A 22,986-nucleotide genomic window follows, 5' to 3' on the forward strand; every position below is an offset into this window, starting at 1 on the left:
ATAAATAAATCTTTAAAAAAAAATTATTCCCTGACACAAGAAAATGGCAAAACAAATCTAAAACTTCCTAATATGTTTTCAATGGGAAGAAAGCAATTGCCAAGCTTATGTCTCAGAATAAAGTGAAGAGACTCTTGTAGATGACAAGTGAAGCTTCTGTCCTGAAGTGGTTGTGTTATGCCATGTAATTAACCTTTTCCTCTCTGGGTTAATCTGTGATTAAAGGGTCATGGGTGTTCACTGTATGTGAGACTCACATCTTGTTAAATGTCATTATCGTTTCACATCTACATATATATTAAAATAGATACATTATTTCCCCCCTGACATTCTGTGTTTTTGCAACTGAAGGCATCTGTTCAGCACTCTAGGCTGACTTAAACAACATTCTTTTCACCGAGGGGTCCATACTGTTTTTTGGATACTGCCTTCTTTAGTAATTGTTGGAATAGTTTACTGTGAACAAGTTAATCAGAGTTGGATACTTAAATACTTACATGGGAGATGTTTTACAAAGCATTTAACACAGAAAGGATGATTAAATAAAGCCTTTCTTCTGTACTATGTGGTAGACTGATCATTAAGCAAGGAAGTCAGAAAACTTACCCTCTGCTCTGTAGCTTATGGCCACACGTGGTCATAGAAAGGTTTGTATTCACTCACCTCAGTGAATAAATACATGGCTTTTTTTTTTTTTTTCACGTATTATGTTTTGGAGATGGTATGTATCAACAATTTTAATACGACATTTTTTAATATCTGAACATGCTTTAGTGTATAGCTGGATGTCATAATTTGGCTCTTGCAGATGGAGATTTAGTTTATTTCCAATCTCTAATTATTAACATTATAATGATACTCTTGTCCATGTGACTTTGCATACAAGTGAGTTCTCCTAGGTTAATGTTCCTTTGTTAACAGTGGTTTATTTACCTCATTGTGTTTTAGAGGTATGAGAGCTTCAGGTGTTGTTACACCACCACCTCCACCAAAGCACCATAGCCACAGACCACAGTTACTTCTCTCTCAGTCTCTCATTCTCTAGTAGCCTCAGTTCTTCAGTCAGCTGTCTAGGGTTTGTTAGTTTGACTGTTTTGTTTTGCTATTTTGAGCATTTAAGACATGACCCTTAATAAATTGTTCTCTTCCTGACTTATTTCATTTAAGATAATTCCCTCTTTATGTATCTGTGGTCCACAAATAGCAACAGTTTAAGTTTTCAATAACTGAGTAGTATTTGAACATGTCTACATACTGCATCTGCTGGTGCACTTCTCTGTATTTCAACACTCAGGTGGTTATGGTAAACAGTGCTGTGCAGAATACATTTGCCTTCAAAGTAGTGTTTTTGCATCCTACAGCTAGATACCTATGAGTAGAATTGCTGGGCCTTATGATAGATCTATTTTTAATATTTCGAGAATCTTCTGTACTTTTTAAAAAAGATTTATCTATGCATAGAAGAACTGGGGTACAGCCTATAGGTGTTGAGGGTGAGGGGATTTACCAAAGGCAGAGTGGGGCACAGAACAGGCAGATTGACTGAGATACACTGCTGAGGAAAGCAGGTGCTGGGACTGGATAGATCTGTTGCACCATGTGGGTTAGATCCCTTGCGGGGGATTGAACTCCTGCTGCAGTGCCTGTGGAGAGCTTCATAGTGCTGTGCTTTAACCCCCTTGTGCCACCAGGGAGGGTCCTTTTCTGCACTGTTTTAATAGGGACTGAACTGATCTATATTTCCACCAACAACGTAAGAAAGTTCCCTTTTCTCAGCATTTTTACTAACACTTGTTTTGAATTTTTGACTTGGACCATTCTCACAGGAATGAGGTATTTTCTTGTGTTTCTGATTTACATTTCTCTGAGATAAGTAGGGATAAGCATTTATTGAATGTGCCTGACTACCTTCTGTGTGTCTTCTTTGCACAAGTTCCTATTTAGCTTCTGTACATACTATTTGATAAGATTACTTTATTCTTATTGGATTATATGAAGATCTTGGATACCAGCCCCTTGTTAGCTCTATGGGGTACAAATATTTTCTCCCTTTCAGTAGTATGTGTCTTTGTTTTATTGGCAATTTGTTTTATTTTACAGAAGTTTTTAAGTTGGATGGAGTCCCAAGTGTTTATAGTTTGTTTTCTTTGCTGCTAGAGATGAATCCACAAAAAACATCTGTGAAGACTATGCTGTGTAGTGTTTTCCCTGTTTTCATCTGTGTGTTTTATAGTTCCAGGCCTTATATCCAAGTCTTTTATCCATTTTGAGTTGATTTTTGGGTATGTTGTAAGATAGAGCTTGTTTCTGTTTTCTGCATTTATTTGTCCAATTTTCCCAACATTATTTATCAAACAGGTTTTCCTTGCTCAAGTGTAAATTCTTGGCTTCTTTGTCATAGATTAACTCTGTGTAGATGTGGATTTATTACTGAATTCTATTTCATTGGTTTCTGTGTCCCCCCACCTCCACCATATTCTTGATATTGTTGTTTTGTAGTCTAATTTGAAGTTCACTCATGTGACGACTTCTTCCATTCACCCTCTATTTTGTCAGAATTTCTTATTCAGGGCCTTTTGTGGTTATGCATTTCAGCCTCAGAAATAGAACATTTGTTCTATTTCTTTTAAGAATGCCATTGAAACTTTGGTAAGAATTGCATTAAATCAGTTTATTGCTTTAGGTAAGATGGGCATTTTGGCAGTATTTATTCTTCAAAGCCATGAGCAGGGAATACCATTTCATTTCTTTCTGTCTTCTATTTCTTTTAGCAGTGCTTTGTAGTTTTCTTTGCAAGTATGTTATTTTCTTATTTAAATCTTTAATGTCAATCCTCTTGTTCATTAATTTTATTTTTCAGGATATTGATTGCTTTCCAGAGTTTTCCATTTTTTCCCTGAACTTTATCAGGACAATTTTAAATTCTATATCTGATAATAAGAAAATTCTTCCATACCCTGGACATCTGTTCTCTCCCTGAGGTGTGAAAATCCCCTGAGGGCACAGATTGGCTTTTGAAGTCTTTTCCTTATTATTTACATTATAAAAATTAAGGGTGCATAGCTTCCATAATCCCAGTAGATGGAGCTGTATGACTGGGAGAGCCAATCTGTAGCTGTGTCTGCAGGGTCTGGACTTAAGCAGGTGCTGAGTGCTAGTTCTCCTTTGACTCTTACCTGTGTCCACACTGCTGGCTGGCTCTGTTCTCTAAGGACTCAGTCCTGTGTCTCAGCAGTCTGTGTACTGGCCCCATATGCAACCCCAGAGCATTCCAATAATACCTCAGTTTATCTGCTTGTTGCCATATCCCACCATCATGGGGGCGCTGGGCAGGTTTAGTTGTGCCTTTCTGAACTTGTTTTCCATTTTGTACCTCAATCTCTGACAGTCTTCCTGGCTCCCCATAGCATTTATGCCCATGTCTCATCTCCTTTGGCTAGATCTTCAACACTCACTTTGCCTTCCCTGGAGTGCAAATCTAAACTGTAGTTTACACCCCAACAGCCACCTCTCCCTCCACGCTCCATTTGTTCTCTTGAGCTGCAATTTCTCCAAATTGTTCTGTTGATTCTGGTCAGTGTTTGTCCCTGGCAATTGTAAGGTACTCTAGTTCTGACCCCACCCACACTCCCACCACTCTCCTTTACACCCCTCCCCCCCTACGCCTGTTGGAAGATCCACAAAAACAGTGCCTGTCTGGACTTCTCAATTTAATTTCTTTGCAGCTAAGCAGGGACTTTATTCTGATGCTGTTGTCCCTTGGTCTAATAATAGGATAATTTTCTTAGAATAAAATTATTCTGTCAATGGTGTGTACAATTTTATTTCAGATACAGATTGCTCAGTTGCATTCCGAAGAGGTTACATTAGTTTTTTATTTCCACCAACAATGTGTGGAGTGATCTGTTTTCCAACCTTTAGCAATTATCCTCATTTTTTATTGTTGCCATGATGATAAGTGAAAAATTATTTTTCATTGATGTATTTTCTATCTTTAATTATGAAAAGGGTTGAGAATTATCTCCTCGGGATAAAAGACACTTATTTTAAAGATGCATTTCTTTCTTTTTTAAAGTGTTATTTTATTTATTTATATAGACAAGAACTGGGGTATAGGCCAGAGGTGTGTGGTGGGCTGTGGGGCTGTGAGAGGATTGACCAGTCAGAGTGGGGAACAGAGCAGGCAGACTGACTTAAATTCTCTGCTGAGGTGATCAGTGGGTGAGATAGGAGAGGTCTGCTGTGCTGTGTGAGTCAGCTGCCCAGCCAGGGATCAAACTCATGCTGCTATGGCTGCAGAAAGCTTCATAGTGCTGAGAGTTCACCCTTTGTGCCATCAGGGATGCCCCAAAGATGCATTTCTTCAGCATATTACTTGTCCACATTTGGTTAGGCTTTTTATTGAACTGGTGGCCTTTCTCTTACTGAGTCATAATGTTATTTCGGGAATATCAGACTTAGAATTCCTGTGTTTCAAATGTTGTCTAGTTTATCCTTTCATTGTTTGTGTAGTTTTTCTTGTTCTTTTGATCTGGAGACATTTGGTATAGTATAATCAATAGGACATTTAGGTATTTAGATTTTTTATTAGGAGAAAAACCCACAACAGATGAAAAATACATTTTTCTATATTGTCTACTACATATTTGAGATTTAATTTTTTTGTGTTGGAATGTTTGATAATGTCACAATTTATTATGATGTGAATAGCACAGAAGTATCTTAATACTGTTGTTACTGAACATTTTCTTAGCATCCCCCAATTTTAAATGCTAGATTTATCAATAATAGTGAATTCTATTTCTGCTCAGATTTGGTATGTATTGATGTATAGTGCCAAAAGAAGTGTATACAATACATTATTTTCCAAAGTTACTCAACAACCCAGTCACCTATAACTTCTACACAATACAAATAGGTATGCACACATGCACTCAGCATGTGAGATTAATGTTCTTTAGACATTAATGTACTTTAGACATAGTCTTATTTATTGGATTTTTGGTGTTATTCTGTGTGTGTGTGTGTGTGTGTGTGTAAAATATCTTCTGTAGAATTTCTTAATATGACCCAACAAAAATTTTACTGTTAGATTTGTTTTATTTTTAATTTAAATACATATATTAGATCATTTTTCATTTTTGTACAGTGCATGCTGGTATGCTTTTACCTTTCAGATGTATTCACTGTAAAATGCCACCCCCAATTCACCTGTGAACCATCACCGTAATCCCTAGTGCTCTTCTTTCCCCTGTTTTTATCCCTCTAACTCCCCCTCCCTTGCAGAATGTCTGATGTATAGTTGTCTGCTACGTTTTTTTTTTTAATATATTTTTTTTTCCTGACCCCTTCTTTGGTTCCCCTATATTCCTCCTATAGTGAAATAATCTAAAATTAATCTTTTTTTCCTTCTGGCTGCTATTTCTCTGAACATAATCCATTCTAGCTCCATTCATGTTGCTGTGAAGGACATGAGTTTATCATTTTGATTGCTGAATAGTATTCCATTGTGTATATATACCACATCATCTTGATCCACTCATCTATTTTTGGGCATTTTTGTAGTTTCCATATCTTCCCTATTGTAAATAGTGCTGCAGTAAATATAGGGATACAGGTATCCTTGTGAAGTAATGCTTTTGTGTCTTTTGCATAGATTCCTAGGTATGGCATTGTTGGGTCATAAAGAAGCTCCAATTTTGGTAGTTTGAGAATCCTCCACATCTTTCCATAGTGGTTGGACCAGTTTGCATTCTCACCTTTGCTGTAATGTTTTTTAATGGCAAACACGTTCATTGAGCATTTGGTTACATTTAAATCTTGTGCCTTTAGAATGCTTATAGTCCAGAAGTGGCTGTGCATTTTTTATTTGAGAACATCAAATGAGCTGCAAGAAATTTGTTTTTTGGAAATTCTGCAATTGTGTTCATTAGTTTTAAAAACTAAGGAAAGGGAACATTTCATTCCACTCGTGCAAATAAAGGGGGATAAACAAATATTAAACCATTAGGTTTTTATGTATGAAATTCCATGTCTTTTGGCTGAACTCATCACTTAATGACTGTTTAAAAAGACAGTTCTAATTATCCTTTCGTCAGTTAAATCCCAGTGAATTGGGATTGACTTCCTAATTTCCTAACTCAAATACATTTTTAAGTACCACATCTAGATTACAACAAATTCAGATTGTTTTAAGATAGCTCCTGTAATTTTGCCATCTGGTTTAAGTAGTATTTTGAGCTTTGTTATAGAAGCTTAAAGACTGAACTAGGTTAAGCAAATATAATCTGGTTCCCAGAAGATCTACAACCAGCAACAGCAAACAGTAATTCATGAAATTTTTTTAAAGGCAACTGTCTTCCCCGTTTCTTTTAGAAAGAGTTGGATAAACTACAAGCCTCTGAATTGTATGCAGCAGCTGCTCGCTTTCAACAGTTTCTTTGAAGAAACTGAACTTTTCATCCATATCCCCACTAAATTCTGTGTGATTATCCTTATATCTTTCAATACTAGTGAAATCATAAAATATGGTGAAACTTAAAGGTTATCAAGAGAAGATAGAAGTTAACAACATGTAAAGTAAACCCAACAGAAATGGTCACATGGTCACAGGTTGAGAAGAGCCATTTCTTGCCAAAGTCCACTCTATGTATTAGTTGCCTTTATATATTAGTTTGCCTTTTAGCACACTCTCAGCTCTCTCGTTAACATACAGGAATCCTAAGAGAGCTCATGCACCACCATGATACCAGCAACCACCACAATGGAGAGGAACTGTTACTAAATTCTTACTATGTGCCAAGCATTCTGCTTAATGATACATAGGATTTCTCTCCTTTAATCTCCATATAACCTTGTGAAACAGGTATTGTTATTCTCACATTTAAGCTGAGGGGGAAGAGGAAAGGGAATGTTAATTTGGCCAAAGTCACCTTGGTTTCTAATTAGGAGTCCCTTACTGAAATCCAAATTGTTTTAATTCAATCTTGTGTTCTCTACCACTTCTCTGTGATTAAACACTCTACGATGGCTTCAAATGCAGCCATTATGCTCCTATTAACGTAGTTGCTCTCCCCCATGTATTATGTTTGTGAGGTCGTTTCTTTTAGATGCTTTTAGTCACAAAAGTTGGATAGCTCACCAGCATTTCAACTTACCCAAAACTGAACGCTTCTCTAGGTTCGGCACACTCTACCACCAAACAAAGATGACTTGGTTCTTGGCAAATGGTGTCAAGGTATCAGCATATGTCTATTTGGCCGAGGTGATATCTTCAAATTAGCCTCAACTTCACTTTAATGCTCACATTTTAAAAATACTCACTTCTATTCTGACCAAGAATTTTCACTCTCCCGTCTTTTCCCCCACTTTTCTCACTTGGACCCTGCAATCACATTTTGCGAGTTTAAATCACTAAACATGCTCCTTATTTTCCTTAGTGATCATACTAAGGTAAAAATTTTATCATATTACTTTCCAGTGTAAAGCAAGTTAGTAACTCTATTAAAGATAAAACCCGCCCCGTAGCTTTGCGTTTTCAAGCTTTGTTGAGTTGGCCTTAACCGCACGCATCCTCAGTTTTACCTCTCCACATTCCCACCAGAACTCTGTTCTCCGCTCCTGTCTGAGTTCTCCTTAGTATTTCACATCACTTAAGAACCCCTATTCCTGTGCAGTTTTTCTATAAGGTGTAATGGGTTTCCCTCCCTCTTCTGCAAGATCTTACAGACCTAAAGCTCTTCTTTCAGTCTTAGATCTCTGAAGGTCTTCAGTACCTGCTGGCCCTGTTTTGTTTTGTTTTTAATCCCATACGAGGTGGCCTTTGTGCCGATGCCCATAATAATACTGAATACTGATCAAGATGTCTTGTACTATTTGTTTCCCTGTCTTCCTGACCTTATCAGGGGAAAGTACCTTTATTTCAAGGATACTCTTCCTCTTCCTCAGTTGTCTTGTCCTGTCAGTAACTCCTGAAATTATTGGTACTTATAAATGTATTGTCTACAAACTCCTAAGTTAAATGTAATAGGGTGATAGCATAAACTACCTTGTTCGTTCCTCATTCCTCACAATTCCCGCAGCCTTGCCAGAGATAATCACTTAATTCAGTTTTGTTTTTTGTTTTTTCTGTTATTTACCTCTTCTCTGTTTCTAGATGAATATATTCATTTTAGATATTACCAGGTTCCTTACAGGTGGTGGGGATTTAGGCTCCTTTTATTTTCTTGCTACATATACTGATCCTTTAAACTCCTCCTTTACCTCCGGGTCTCCTCATTATGATTGTTATAATCAATTGCCAAAAAAGAGTCAATGTTTATAAAATTGGAACTGTATAATCTCCTCATCATCCACTTAGTATCCAATGATTGTTTCCTATTGAGCAATGTTATTCCTGCTGTAAACTAACATTTTTAAAATTACGCTTTGTATTTGTATATACCTGTCACTATTTTGTCCAAACTCTCTGACAGATCTGAGCAATAAGCAACAATCCATTTTGTAAATGGTCCAACACAACAGATTTGCGTTCTATTCTTTGGCCACTGTTCTCTCCTATGACAGTTTTCTCCCATGTGAGCTGACTGGCTGCTCTGAATCTGGAACAGTGTTGCCTTGAGTATATACTTTTTGTTACTTTGCTATCTTGTCACCTGTCTTTCCTGGATTATGTGTTTTTCTTACTTGGTTCACCTTTCTTTTTAAGAAAGAGTACACAGAGCAGGAAATGTCCATTTTCTTATTAGCAACATCATTTTTCACTAGATATAACTGCTTTACAGAATTTGAAAAAGTTTTTTTCCTGACTTCTGGAATTGAGTACTGTTACGGAGAAATCCTCCATTTCTGATTCCTTTCCTTTATATGTGATCTATTCTGGAATCTGCTAGGATCTTACTTGTTTTCTTGAATTTCAGTGTTTAAACTTGAGGGAAGTGGGATAAAGGGAAGCAAATTCCTCTCATATCATCGCCTTATAAATTTTTTCCTACTGTTTAAATGCAGGTGGTTCCTCAGATACTGCTCCTCCTGATTCAGTCATAACTACTTTCCATAGTGCCCCTATCAACTAGAAGTCAAGGGTCAAGTCTGACCTGATATGTTCACAACCTTCCTCAGCTTCTGGTCCATAGTGCAGACTGTCTAATCTTTTTAGTAGGAAATTGCCTTGTAAAATTATTAGCCAAATTTTCATCTGAAATTGAGACTAGTGGTCTCTGTGACTACCTTATACTCACATGTCTGCCAGAAAAACTACTATCATCTCTAATATCTATAACCCACCAAACTGATTTTTAAGTTCCCACATTTTGTGTTTTCCAATCATAGACCCAAGAGACTTTAGACAAGTCTATCTCACACCTTAGCAGCTGCACCCTCTGCCTGTGTGCACATGCTCTGGATTCTGCTTTAGTAATATGTCCTCCTTTAACTCACCCTTTTCCATTTCCCTTGATGTTGTATGATGTTTTAGAATATCACTTATAAATTATACAAGGGGAGATGTTACTCAGATGTAGGAAAGCTTTGACTATTACAGTTAGGCTATTTAAAAGAGTTTTCATAGCAGGGGAAAAGCTATAAATATTTTGAATATAAATTGACTTGTTAGTGATATTGAATTCTAGTCTATAATAAAAAATGCCTATTTTTTTTTTGCTGGATGTATTAGAATAATATAAATCTGAATCATTTAAATACTTCATTAAGCCTCACTCTTGTTATTATTATCCACTCTCTCTTTCCCCACTGCCTGCCATGACTATCTTTTGTTTATTTGTATAGTCAAAACCCAGTAGGAAGCCTTATATATCTAGTAACTCAAGTAGATCCCTCATTTACCAGACCCAATTTTCTATTCTTGAGGCCCTAAGCAGTATCCATATGGCCTAGTAAGGCACACTGTAACCCCTCAGTAAGTAAGTATGAAATGAAAATTTTAAAATGCGTTTTTAGCATTTGAAAAACCACTATGTCTCCATCTTATACATTAGATTATTTACTGAATCTACTTGTGCTTCTATACAACTACAATCAGTTTCCTTTAGAAAAGATGTCATATATGAGACTATATTCTCTACCAGAGATTTAATCTATAATCTATAAATGATATATTTAATGTGTACAAAGTTATATAATAAATATTATATGTAAATATATAAAGGTATATAATAAATATTATATGTAAATATATAAAACTATATATAATGTAGAAAACAATGCTTGAAACATATTAAGTAGGCATGTTCTCAGCTTCCTGTAGGGCACTATGGAGTTCAGTTATCAATTTACCCTAGGTTTTTATGACCTAGCAGTTTTCCACATGCTGTCATTTGTATTACCTCTTTCATCCTCTCTTTAACCCTAGACAGATATTATCTCTGTTACACGTGTCAGTAAGGCTTATGTAAGTAGTCCAGTGTCGCGCTAGTAGTGGAAAGCTCAGACTATAATGCATGTCTTTGTCATTATGCATGTGGAGAAGGAGGACAAGAATAGCCACCAGAATCCCAGAAGTTTGTCTTTAACTGAAGAATAGGTTGTGTTGAAAGTGATAAGATTAGAAAAGCTATTGGAATTAGGAACAGGGCAGGAGAAAGAATTGTAGGAAGTGGAAGACACTGAAAATCTGTGACTGAGGGATTAATATCATGATTCTGCTGTGGGATTTATTAGTATTATGTGCAATGAATGAGAAATAAATTGGAAACAAATGACTCCACAACTCATGTGCTATTTCATGTGAGAAATAACTGAGTACATAAAGTTTGGTTAGAAAAGGGAACTATGGCTCCATTCATGAGATACTTGGAGTGTATTTAACAAATTTGGCTACTGGATGGATGGGACAAAGGAAAACAGAAAGAAAACTGTGTGACGTTTTCTCCCACCACTTCCCTGGCCCCCTCTCCATCTATGACCTTTACCCTCCTGCATGCTTTGTCCTTCTGAGTGACTGTATCAGTGCCTCGTTTGTTAATTGACCTAAAGTGTTAGTGAAGACTTTCTATGTAATACTAGCATTTTGCTAGGGGCTAAAGTTAAGTAAAAGCTACAGTCTCTGTCTTCAGTCAACTCTTAGCCTATTGCTGGAAATTATGAAGTTAGCAGTGTTAAGGACTTGCTATACCACTTGTTATCAGAACATAGAACACACAACTAGATCAACACAGAGTGTATCAAGAAGTATTCTCACATCTCTTTATGAGGAGTTAGCTTGGTGCAAAAATTGGGAAGGAAATATTCTGGGTAGAAAGAACAGCTTGTTAAAAGGCATGGAATAGAGAATCTGGAGCCATGGTAAAAATTGTTCTGTGATCCTAAAGATGTTAGCAGCTGTCCACTAAGAGTAAGGGGAGTGTCCTACCTAACCCTAAATATAATTGTCACATTCAGGTGATTTGATATTGTAAAACATAATTAATATCCAAGCTATTTTAAATTTTTTTCTAATTAGCCCAAAAATATCATTCATAACTTTTTTGCAATCTGAGAACAAATCAAAGATTGTGTGTTGCATTTAGTTATCCTGTCTCTGTGCTCTCCTTTAATATAGAACAGTTCCTAACCTTTTTTCTTTCCCTCTCCTATCCTCTCCCATTTTTTTTCTCTTCTCTTCTTTTGTGATATTGATTTTAGACACTAAGCCAAGTCATAGAACCACTTTGTATCTGAATAATCATTTCTTCATAGTTAGAGTCATATGAAATGTTTTTGTGCAAAGTACTGCACATGTCCCGCGGTGTGCTTGTCTTGGAGTACCCCTTCGGGAGACTGCCTATCAGTGTTTCCCATTTTTAGTAATATACAATTTGATCACTTAAGTAAATAATAGCTGTAGATTTTCTGCATATCCTGTTCCCTGACAACTTTGTTTTTAGCAACTATTGATCATTGCTTCCCAGATCATTTCTTAACTATGTGTGTAGTAAGTTATTTGGTGAATTTTCTGTTTCCCCATCTTTAATAATGATTGGTTGACAGTTGACATTCTGTAAAGAAGAGCTGCTCTTTCCTTATACTTAATGTACCCTCTCCCCCCCAGTATTAGTTCAGCATTCTTTTTGCCAGTGTATAACAACTCATTTTCAGCATTACTTGTTGAGACATCCCTCTGTTTCTGAGCACTCCCTTATTTTCTGACACCATATGTTTCTAGTTCATTTTACAAATTCTTGAGCTGAGCCCTGGAATCGGCCATTTTTCTAAGTATTCTGGCTTCTGTTAGTGAGTAATGATATTTAGAAACGACGATCTGAGGACTAGGTGTTCATTGTCACTGCAGTATCATTACATGTGAACTCTTTGGGGGCACTAAGCTAGGAAAAGTATTTTTTTAAAACTTTGAATGTCTTTAAATCCATTCCAAAACTTTATGCTTCTTCCTCTCTTTCTCTCATTCTGCATTTGTATTTTATTTCCTTGTGAGCACTTGTGCTGCCCCGAACATCCTGTTCTAAATCTTACTGACATAGGAGTTTCAGAATCAATAAACCAATACTACTACCAACAATGAATTTACTAACAATTCAAATTTTCTTTGCAGTTCTTTTTTTCCAAGAAGTGTACTCCATTACTGTGATGCCTGCTTTCTTAAAGTTTTGGATTTTTGTAATGTTTCTTTTTACTAATGACATATATTCATTAGCTTAAATGTTTAGCATTGCATGCATTTCTTTTCAGGAAAAAAATATAGTTGAGTTGAAAACTGTAAATTTTCAAAGATAGCTAGGTAGTTACTAATTAAAGTGTCTGGAATATTTAATGTATTTTAATTAAAATGGCCATTAAGCCACTTTAGATTTAAATTTGCATTTAAATTAACAACCTCCAAATACTCTATTTTTCACCCACCTTTATTCTGATTACACCTGTAACTTTAGTACTTTTCTAAAAATATGAATAGAACCAGATGGAAAAAGGGCTTTACATATTTATATTTATATATCTGTTTATAAACTGTAAATGAGTGTGTTATTTGTACTCTACTGCATTCATTTGTCATCTGTTCACTGCAAAGGATTGAGTGTCAGAAAAAGAAATTCAAAATCCAGAGGAAAATCGTTGTCTATTACTTTAGACATAACTGGATACTAGCCATACAATTGCATAGTGGATACCTGCATATAACCTCCTTCTGAGGCACAATAAAATGTCTTGTTTTTATTTGAATTTGGGTTGGGTCATTGGTATCTTGGAGGCTCTTTGCCCAGCATTCTTTGACTAATTAACACTGACAACTATAAATAATTATGACTATTACAAGATATTGTAGAGGTAATTGGCTCAATAATCACACCCTTCATTAAATGTATGCATACTGTCACTTTGAACCAATCACCACTGTATTCAGTACTTTAGATGTTGAGAGCCTCTTTGGTTTATTTGTCATTATAGAAAACAAACTTTTCATGCATTTTATGAAAGTTTATAGTAATTATTCTTTGTCACCTGAAAGCAGGGGATGTCTGGTCTCTGGTATGAAGAATAGTTTCCAGGAGTATGTTCACACAAGTTAGTTTGGAAATACAATTTTGTACAGTAAATTTAGACATTGAAATCTCCATAACAACAAACAAAACCACTTTCCCACACCTGGTCGATTTTACAATAGAAGCTGATGCTTTGAAAATAACCCATTTCTATAAGGGAAATGTGATTTATGATAACCTAAGACACAGCTATGACTAGAGCCACATTCCATTTAAAGTTATTGTGCTGTGGGATTATAAAGCAGTGCTCTGAACTGAATCAGTAGAACACAGTCCTGTTTTAGTGGACAGTAACAAAGGCACTAATGAGACAGATTTCATTAAAACATATTTGATTTATGAGAGTGTTAAAGTCCTATCTTATTGAAATTGCTGGCTTAGTTCTGGCATCTGATCTTCCATTGCCCTCCCCACCCCCCCAATCACCATCACTAGTTTTTCTGTATGCTTTGACATTGCTATGGTAACCCTAAGGGCTGATGGGATTCCCTGCATCTCTTTTCACAGAGGGTGATGAGACAGGAGTGATGGATAGTCTGCTGGAGGCCTTGCAGTCGGGAGCTGCCTTCCGCGACCGAAGGAAAAGGACACCTAAGCCGAAAGGTGAACATTATCCTTGTTTCATGTTACTTTCTAAGCAACTATCACAAAGAACAACCTTTTTTTTCTTTTTAAAATTCTTTTAAAGTCATGTGTCAAGAATGTAGTGCTACAGGCAGGAATTCTTCAGAAGTTTCATAAGTTTGCTTAATCCTTCCTTGCAATGACAAATGTCAGCAAGACAAGTATTCCAGTTGGCTGATGTCAGTAGCACATTACCAAATCAATGCACTGAACCTAGAAAATCCTGATTAGTGTGACAAGTCTCATCTAAAGAACCATATGTACCTTATCCCAGTGGAGTTTATGGGAACATAATTAAATGGGAAGTAAAAGTCATAATGATTACTTCAAGTATTTCAGGATATTGAATTGCTTTGTTTCTAGAAATACTTAACCTTAGGAAAAAAGTCTAATACAGTTTATGTTCCTTGAGATTAACAGACTTCTTTATTAAGGTGTTTTCCTTTTTTTAAACAGATATTCGACAAAGTCTCAGCCCACTGTCACAGAGGCCTGTTCTCCAAGTTTGTAACCATGGTAATAAACCGTATTCATAAATGCTATTCTTCTTACCTACTTTTATCTGTTGACCTGTGATTTTAGTAGATTGCTGTGAAGTCCCCCAGTTTCCATATAACTAAAATAGGAAACATGTGTGGATGCACATATTTGCTATGAGATTGTATACTCATATTTTCCAAGCCTACAGTATTGCCTTGACGTAATATCTAGGGTTCTTCTTTCAAGTTTTGAATGAATGTTTTTTGTTTCTATTATATGAAGTTACACTTCTGTCAGTGTTGTCTAGTACATCCTTTCAAATGCATTGTGCTCTTGTAATATTAGTTTAAGTAGTACTTTAAGATATAATTTGAAGTACTGAGTTTTATCTATTTTCCTCAACTGCATTTGCCAGTACAGTTTGAAATGCAGGTCTCACCTTTTTGTGAAAATCATTATTTCAGATGAGTTTCATGTGATATGATGGGGAAGGATGTGCCAGAATCACTGAAACGGTGCATCAGCCTACTGGCTGATGTTACAGAGATTGACTCAGAAATCCCCAACCAAGTGCTGCACCCCCACCCCCACTAAAACCCTTCTCTTCATGGTGCTAGTTAGTCTTGACTGGGTTGTATTTACTTTGGTCCCCTTATTTTCACTGTTATTTGGGTGGGGGTTGCTGGGCAGGGAAGGGGATTTTCTGTTTTACTCGCATAGTCAGAAACAAAACCAACTGTTGTGATTGCCTTTTATTCAAAGTGTTGATTTCACCAAAGTTTGTGGAACTTTTAAATGAAAAAAACATATTTCGTTTAAGGGTTGTTTCATTTAAGCACTGTTTTTCAACGTGGAAAAGGTAAGTTCTAATGATAGAAATGTTATTAATGTGTGACTAAATACAGAAGCTTGCGTCAAATTTCCTGGAAAGCCTGAAAAATCATAAGGTAAGTAATATATAGATATCAGTATAATGCTCTCGGAATGGTTGTGCAGATCCTTTCTGCTCCAGTTAAAATATATATATAGTAGGTGCTTACTGAATGAGAAGGCAAAACTCTGCATATCTTTAAATCTTGTAACTCTTTTTAGCAGTCTGTTTATGTTAATGTTTGCCTTATCCTACTCTAACACTAGGGAAGAATTGTGGAGAAGTAGTCCCTAATTTTGGACTTAAGATTTAGTCATTGTGGCATATTGAAATAATAACAACAATAATAATAAAAATGTATATAAGATAGAATGTTTTGGGGACTTAGAGATTGTTTTGTAGATGAATAAATGAAAATTCAGAGAGGCTGGACTTCCCCAAAATGCAGAGGTGTAGTTAGTGACAAATCTGAATCCAGTTTTGATTCCCACTGTACTTCTCTTGATTACATATGCATACTTTAATTTTTTGTTATTCATGAAACAATAAGCAATTCTGCCCATATTGCTTGCAAGTCATTAAGAAATAACAACTAAAACAAAGATCATGGTTTGATTATAATGGTATACATATACCCATGTTATGCTTAGTTTAAAATAGTTCAGGTATCTATAGAAGGAAAAGATAAATTTATGTGCTGTTTTTGTTGAACCCAGTCTTTCAGTAACTGTAATGTTAACAAAGTGTCCAGGTTATGAAAGTTTTGTTTCTTTAAAATTGTGATAATTCAATGCATTATAGAAAAGCAAATGAGGATTGCTTTCTATCTTTACTCAAGTTTATGTGTTCTAATTTAGGTTCTAAAGACTATTGTGATAGTTATGCTAGTAGGTTACACAGCAAGTCAGAGGACATAGATCATTAAGTGCAAATTCTATATTCTAAGAGTACAAAAATGCTTAAAATCTTTTTTTCAGTTATCTGTTGTGTTTTCCCTTCACATTTCTAGATAAGAATCATGATTATCTTCAGAAAAAGATGGTATTTGAGTATATTTTGTAATCTATTTCTAAAAACATTTTCTTTGACAATAGTAACTCTTGTGCTATATGATTGAAATGTAACATTGAATCCCTTTTGCTTTTTAATTTGCTTTCATGTACTCAAAATTCAAATGTGATATTTTTATTTTATATAAGTATATTGTAGTTAAGGTTTTTAACAATTTGTAAAATCTCCCATGGTTATTTTAAATTTCTTTACCTCCCGGGTAAAATAATATTAGCTTGTAAGCTAGTTTTTTACTATTTGGCTTATTAAATGCCAAAAACTATACTTGTAAATATTTGTTACTCTCAGTAATCCTGTCAGTGAATCAGTATTTTCATCTATATTTGAGATTTGAAAATAGCCAAGGATTCACTAGGTCTGATAATTTGCTTATAGTGCTATGGCCAAGTTTCAAACCCAGGTCTGTCTGACTTGCCAGTCCAAGTTCTCAGTCTTGCTGCCAAATCCTTTTCTGAATACAGTTGTTGGAATCTTCTTACTTTGGAACTAATGATAAATCATGCGTATTTTTTTTTTTGGTCTGGTGACAAAAGTTTGAACTATTGAGATACACCCTCTTAGAGGTTTTCTTACCTGTGGGGGTCCCCCTCTCTTCTTGCTACATTTAACTACTAGTTCAGCATTCTTTTCCTTTTCTGAGACTTGAATTATAAAGATACACTAGTTCCTGAATTAGCATCACTGTTTCTTTTAATATATTTTTTATGAAAGTATATCAATTTTGGGCCATCCCTGGTGGCACAGGGGTTAAGATGCAGTGCTATGAAGCTATCCACAGCCACTACAGCATGTGTTTGACCCCTGGCCAGGGAGGTGACCCACGTGGCACAGCAGACCTCACCTGTCTTGCCTGCTGCTCAGCAATGTGTCTCAGTAGATCTGCCTGTTCTGTTCCCTACTCTGTCTGGTGAATCCTCACCACCTCTCCATGTCTGATCTGTACACCAGCTCTTGTGTGCATAAATAAATAAATCTTAAGAAAATAAAGAAAAAATATCAATTTTAACAAATGTATACTGTACTACAAAGAGTTAGGTCATATAGTAGTATATTAATATAGTAGCTGACATTAATATATAATAATGTAGTGATCGACCTAGCTTATATAATAGTATATTAATATAGTAGCTGACATTAATATATAATGATGTAGTGATCGAGCTAGCTTATATAATAGTATATTAATATAGTAGCTAACATATTAATATGTAATGATATAGGGATCAATATGTAATGTTATATTAATATGTAATGATATATAAACTATTATGTGCATTATTTAGAGCTACAAATCTTTAAAGCCAAGAATTGTTTTTATCTTTTAATATTTTGTTTTCTGTATATTTGTGTCTTTTAAACCAGAGCTATGATCCAAAAGTCATTCAGTTTTACATAGACATTTAAAATAGATAAATCGACCAATCTATCTATATATCAAGAGAGATTAAACACAGACCTCCAACATTTTGACACCTATGAGCTGGCTTCAAAAGTGTAGATATTGTATACTATGAATAACCCAATTCTGTGCTGTGCGCCAAACTGCTACCAAAAATACTTTGGTCCATACCTTTGCCTGTTTTATTTTTTGTTTGGTTGTTAAGGCTTAGACAGAAATCAAGCATTTGCTATTTTCTTTCATTACTGGTTTAGCAGAATTCATTAAGCATTTGCTAGACCCCTGAAATAGGTGCCTTCTAAGAATTTACATTTATTTGGGAGACATATGGCTAGTAATTTTTGTGCATTTAGTTAATGATAGGATAGAAATATACGCAAAAAAGTTTCAATTGACCAAGATGTCCAGGACACCAGTGAGGACAATCCAGATATAGTTCCTAGAAGGACGTGAAGTACAATTTTAGTTGAAAGAGAGGAGTACAAATGAAAGCAAAAAATTTTAGTGCAAGGGGAAGCCCAGAAGCAACAGAAACATGTGTATACTTTCTCAAGAGGTCCTGTTTGTACCCTAACATGTATTCTACAAAACTACATGTATTAATAGCACCCTCGTTTTTCCCATTTTTCAATACTCCATGAAAATGTTCATATTCATTATCTACCATATTGCTGTGAGCACCATCAGGGTGCAGGCAAGCAGTAAAGAGTCATCTGTCTAGTTTACTGCTATAAACCCAGTCCTTACCTGGACTGGTGCCCAATACTTAGATGTCCAGAAATAATCTGTCAAATGAGCAAACATGTTTATATTTAGGTTTAAATGTATATTGAGCAAAACAGGTTTCTCTTTGTCACCTAAATAAGTGTGATTTAATATGTTAATTGCAAAAACTCTAGTTGTATCAGAAGTTGATAACTGGCCATCACTGATCTGTGTTGCTAAAAGTACTTGGATCAAAGGTGGAGGATATTACTCAATCTTGATTTTAGTGTTTAGCCTTTAGATGAGGAAGGTTACTTATTAATTAGATTTGTTTCCCTTACTTATCAAGAAGGTCAGGTTTAAGAGCAACAAATAGAAAAATGCATCTACTAATGAGTATACTGCGTTTTCTCATTTCTTGCTCAACACAGTGCATTCCACCCTGAAAGGTTCTACACTATCTATGAAAATAGTATAATGTCCCCTTTTAAGGTCATCATATAATTAATGCATTTTTATAAAATTTAGATCACATTCAGATATTAGTGAATCAAATGGCCTGGCTGAAATTTAAGAATAGATAGGGAAGAAGTACATTCAGAGTCTGATTTAGACCAACAATTTTAACTGTTAAGGTTTTTTGAACAGGAAAATGAAAAAAAACCCTGAGCAGTCAGTAAAGAACTGAGTGACAAACCTTGAGACAGGAATGAATGGAAAGGACTTCACAGTCACTTCCATGCAGACATGGATCCACTGCACATAATAGAGAAAGAGTCAGAGTTCATCAAGATTTGAGGAAAGAAGCCAGACTTATAGATTTGGGTTAAGAATCGCTTACAGAGAATGGTAAATAAATTACAACAGTAAAATCTTTAAATCTACAGAATGGCATGTTGATGGCTGAACATTAGGAATGGGCAGAGATGAATAAAAATAAAGACTGAACATGAGATTAATATGGGGAGATCACATAGTGGTGGAGCCCACGTTATGAAAGCTAGAAGGAAGATTTTTCAAGGACTTCATTTCTCTGTTTTTCTTTATACCATGAGTGACTAGCATTCAGGACACATTTGGTTCTACTCTCTTCAGAGATTTCTCTTCCCCTTATACACTTACGTAGATGCTGTAAGATGTTTGTGACAAAGGTTTCGCAAATACAAACTATTTAACCACACCTTACATTGCATCTGCCTGCAGTTTGATTATGCCCTCATCAGATGGTTCTCTCTTCATTTAGTAGTACAGTGGCTTTTTTTTTTCTTCAGTTAAATGGATATAGAGTAATCAGAAAGGATTCTATAAACTATATGCAATTAAAACCCCTAATGATAAAACTATGTAACTGTGACAAAATAAGATAAAACATAATCAAAATTTTAGGCAAACAAATATTACACATTTTGTAATGAACATACATAACCTAAACAAAATCTTGCTATATTATCTTTATACTAAATCAATTCTTAATAGCCTTAATTTGGATTTGATTACCTATTTTTACTCTTCCACTTATATATGGAGCATTGAGAGATTTTTATAGAAATAAGATTGTATTGCCTCCAGGCACAGCTGCTCTGCCACTCTAAGATTTGAAGCTAGAATTAAATGTGAAGCTAGTTAGATATCTTCAGATTAGCATATTTTCCACAAAAAAACTCTAAGGAGAGACACAAGACAGACTTTGATGTGTCAAGACTTCATATGTAGCTGCCCTATCCCTAGTCCACTCAGCCTGATATCCCCTTTTTCCTTCACCCACTTTTCCCCAAGCAGCAAGAATTTTTCTTGTGACAAAATTAGGGAATTTCTAGTTTTCATTGGTGGTACTGAGCACAAGTTGCCTTAAAGCTTCAATGGAAACTGAGGGCAAAACCAAAGCAGCATCTGCCTAGAAAACCTTTCCTATCAAAGTAGTAAAATCTTGACAATTACCATCTCAATTTCTTTAAATTCGAGCCTATTTTAAAGTAGAAAGAGCATAAGGAAGAATACAGTAAAATTACACATGATTTAGCTGAATGTCTCTAGCTTATTTTCTTGATCATTTTTTTTGTTCTCCTTCTGATGAACTTGTGCCTGTGAAATAACCTAAGAAAGGAAGCTATTAAAATACTAATTGCTTTTGACACCCGTACACTTGGGCTTTCAAGCAGAATCACATGCTACCTGTAACTGTCAAAGGTTTAAATGCTTTTTAAGTGGACGTTTTTAGGCCAAGAATGTAAAACAATTTGCATGATTTCACTTTTCTTCAAACATCGCTCTCTTATATTTACTATGTAGTCAAGCAAAAGGAGAACAGACTCAGCAGGACTCCTGCCTAGGTAAGGAAGCCCTGAAGGTGGACAGGGATGATCTTCCTAATTTTGTCAGGGCAGAGCAACCTTTTGGCTCAGTCATTATCCAGCAGACACTTAGGCTGTAGGATAATTTTCAAATAAGTTAGAAAATTCTCTAGTAGTGAAGTAGAGAGTATCTCATGTAGTTTCGAAAGGACATTTGTGCAAGAAATTAAAAATAGCTGTTATTTTATGAACATTCCCATATATGTGCAAGTCGTAGCAAGACTGGGGTTAGATTTAAAGGAAAGGTGATAGAGAAGAGATATTTATTATATAAGGAAAATGATGTCTGTGGGTCCCCTGAACTAAGTTTCATTAACCAATCTTGTTCTGTTTGTCTTGTTTAGTAGACTACAATTACTGTGATCTTTTACATTGTTTGAACCACTCTAAATTCTTCCTCATTTATAACACAGGCTCAGAATCTGGCCTTATAAAATGTCATTAAGTGGGTGGACTTTAGAAACTCTTAAACTCTGTACTTGCACTTTAGATTTGGTGAGTGTGTTTTTCTGTGTGTGTGTGTGTGTGTGTGTGTGTTTATGCATATTTTCATGATGAAACAAACTGTTGATTTTGTCAACTTTTCCCCCAAAAGCAAATAATTATTTTATACTGGTTGATATTGAATACTGGTTACAATTTTTTTCTACTTTTGCACGTTGTGTTTTGTATATATCTAAAAGGAAAACAGTTGTACTATAATTATTTGACATTTGAGAACTAAACTTTCATTGACTAATCACAAATGTGGGAAATATGTCAAATAGTTGGAGGATCTACCATTTAGTGACATGTAAATTGTTTCAGATAATTGCAGTCCAATAAATGGTGCTGAAGTGGCGATTCATTCAGGACCCAGGGAGCGAAAGACTTCCTCGGTGCCTTGGCCGGCCGTGTGACTGACCACTCAGGGAGGAAGGTGTGCAGTTTCTCTGAGCTCTGCAGCCTACATGGGCAACACCTGGAACAGACCGACAGGAAGGACGTGGCTGTCATTGCTCACCTTGTGCCGACCTGGGGTTTCCTTCAGCATTTTTTGCTCCTTGTCAAAGGCTCCAACAAGGAGGCAGGGCAAATTGCAGACAAATCTTACTGGACATGTATCACAGGCAGACAGCTCTGGGAAGGAAAGGTTCAGGCTGACTCTCCCAGTGAACAGAGAAAGGATTTTTAAAGGGTCCCGTCATTGGGTGTATTGACAGAATTCTCCAGTATGGGTAGTGGTGCTGCAGGAATCCTCTACTGTTGGGCAATCTAGGGTGGGCAGCAAGGCAGCAAGTGCTAAAACAGCTGTTGATTTTCCACACGTGCCCCTTTTGGGCTTGCTGGTGGCCTGTGCATTTTTCCTTCCAAGATGGCAGCGTGCTGGCTACTACCACCCCACAGAGGTCTTGTAGTGGTCACTTGGTGTCTCCTGGTGGAGTAAGAGGGGTATTGCTTTCAAGGTATTTTACACAGGGTTTTAGTCTACTCCTTCCTACCAGCTCCTGCCCCTTCTCTCCTATGCTAAACCTCTGGAAGAACAGTTTCATAGAATAGTAATAAGCTGAAGTCAGAAAGCACTGGTTGATGGAGCCGAGGCTGACCTTTCTAAAAGCCTAGATATAAAAGAAAGAAACAGAAAAATAGCTACAGCTAAGATGGTTCATAGTTTAATGAACATTTCGCATGACATTGGCTTTATTGTCTTTGTTTTCTGCAGAGGAGTTCTGGAGAGGATGGATGTATGGGCTGCTTTATTTGGTTTGGTTTGGTTTTTTTAGGTAGCAATCTTCATTTCCAAATCTTACTCTCCTGATAAGTTTTGCTTTTTAAATTTGCTGACCTTTATTCCTATCAGGATGCAAAGAAAATTGTCCTGTAGTTTTCTGGGTCCTTCTAGCTGGAAAATAAACATCAGACAGGGTGATAAGAGAAAAATCGAACAAGAAGTTTTAGTAATAACATATTATTAGTATATTATAACATACAGTAATAACATAACCTCCTGTA

At 35.9% G+C, this 22,986-nt stretch overlaps 1 protein-coding gene across 4 annotated transcripts in view; it reads left to right on the forward strand.

The window, feature by feature from the left end:
• Positions 1-22,986, forward strand: part of DIAPH3 (diaphanous-related formin 3) — a 442,990-nt gene that overhangs the window by 324,240 nt on the left and 95,764 nt on the right. For all 4 annotated transcript variants that reach the window (XM_004680109.2, XM_004680110.2, XM_004680111.2 and 1 more), the window contains 2 exons: positions 14,001-14,096; positions 14,574-14,633. In XM_004680109.2, coding sequence (XP_004680166.1) covers positions 14,001-14,096; positions 14,574-14,633 — 156 coding nt within the window. The remainder of the gene's footprint in view (positions 1-14,000; positions 14,097-14,573; positions 14,634-22,986) is intronic.

Source organism: Condylura cristata, unplaced genomic scaffold (genome assembly GCF_000260355.1).
Source record: "Condylura cristata isolate star-nosed mole 26May11 unplaced genomic scaffold, ConCri1.0 scaffold00010, whole genome shotgun sequence".
NCBI lineage: Eukaryota > Metazoa > Chordata > Mammalia > Eulipotyphla > Talpidae > Condylura > Condylura cristata.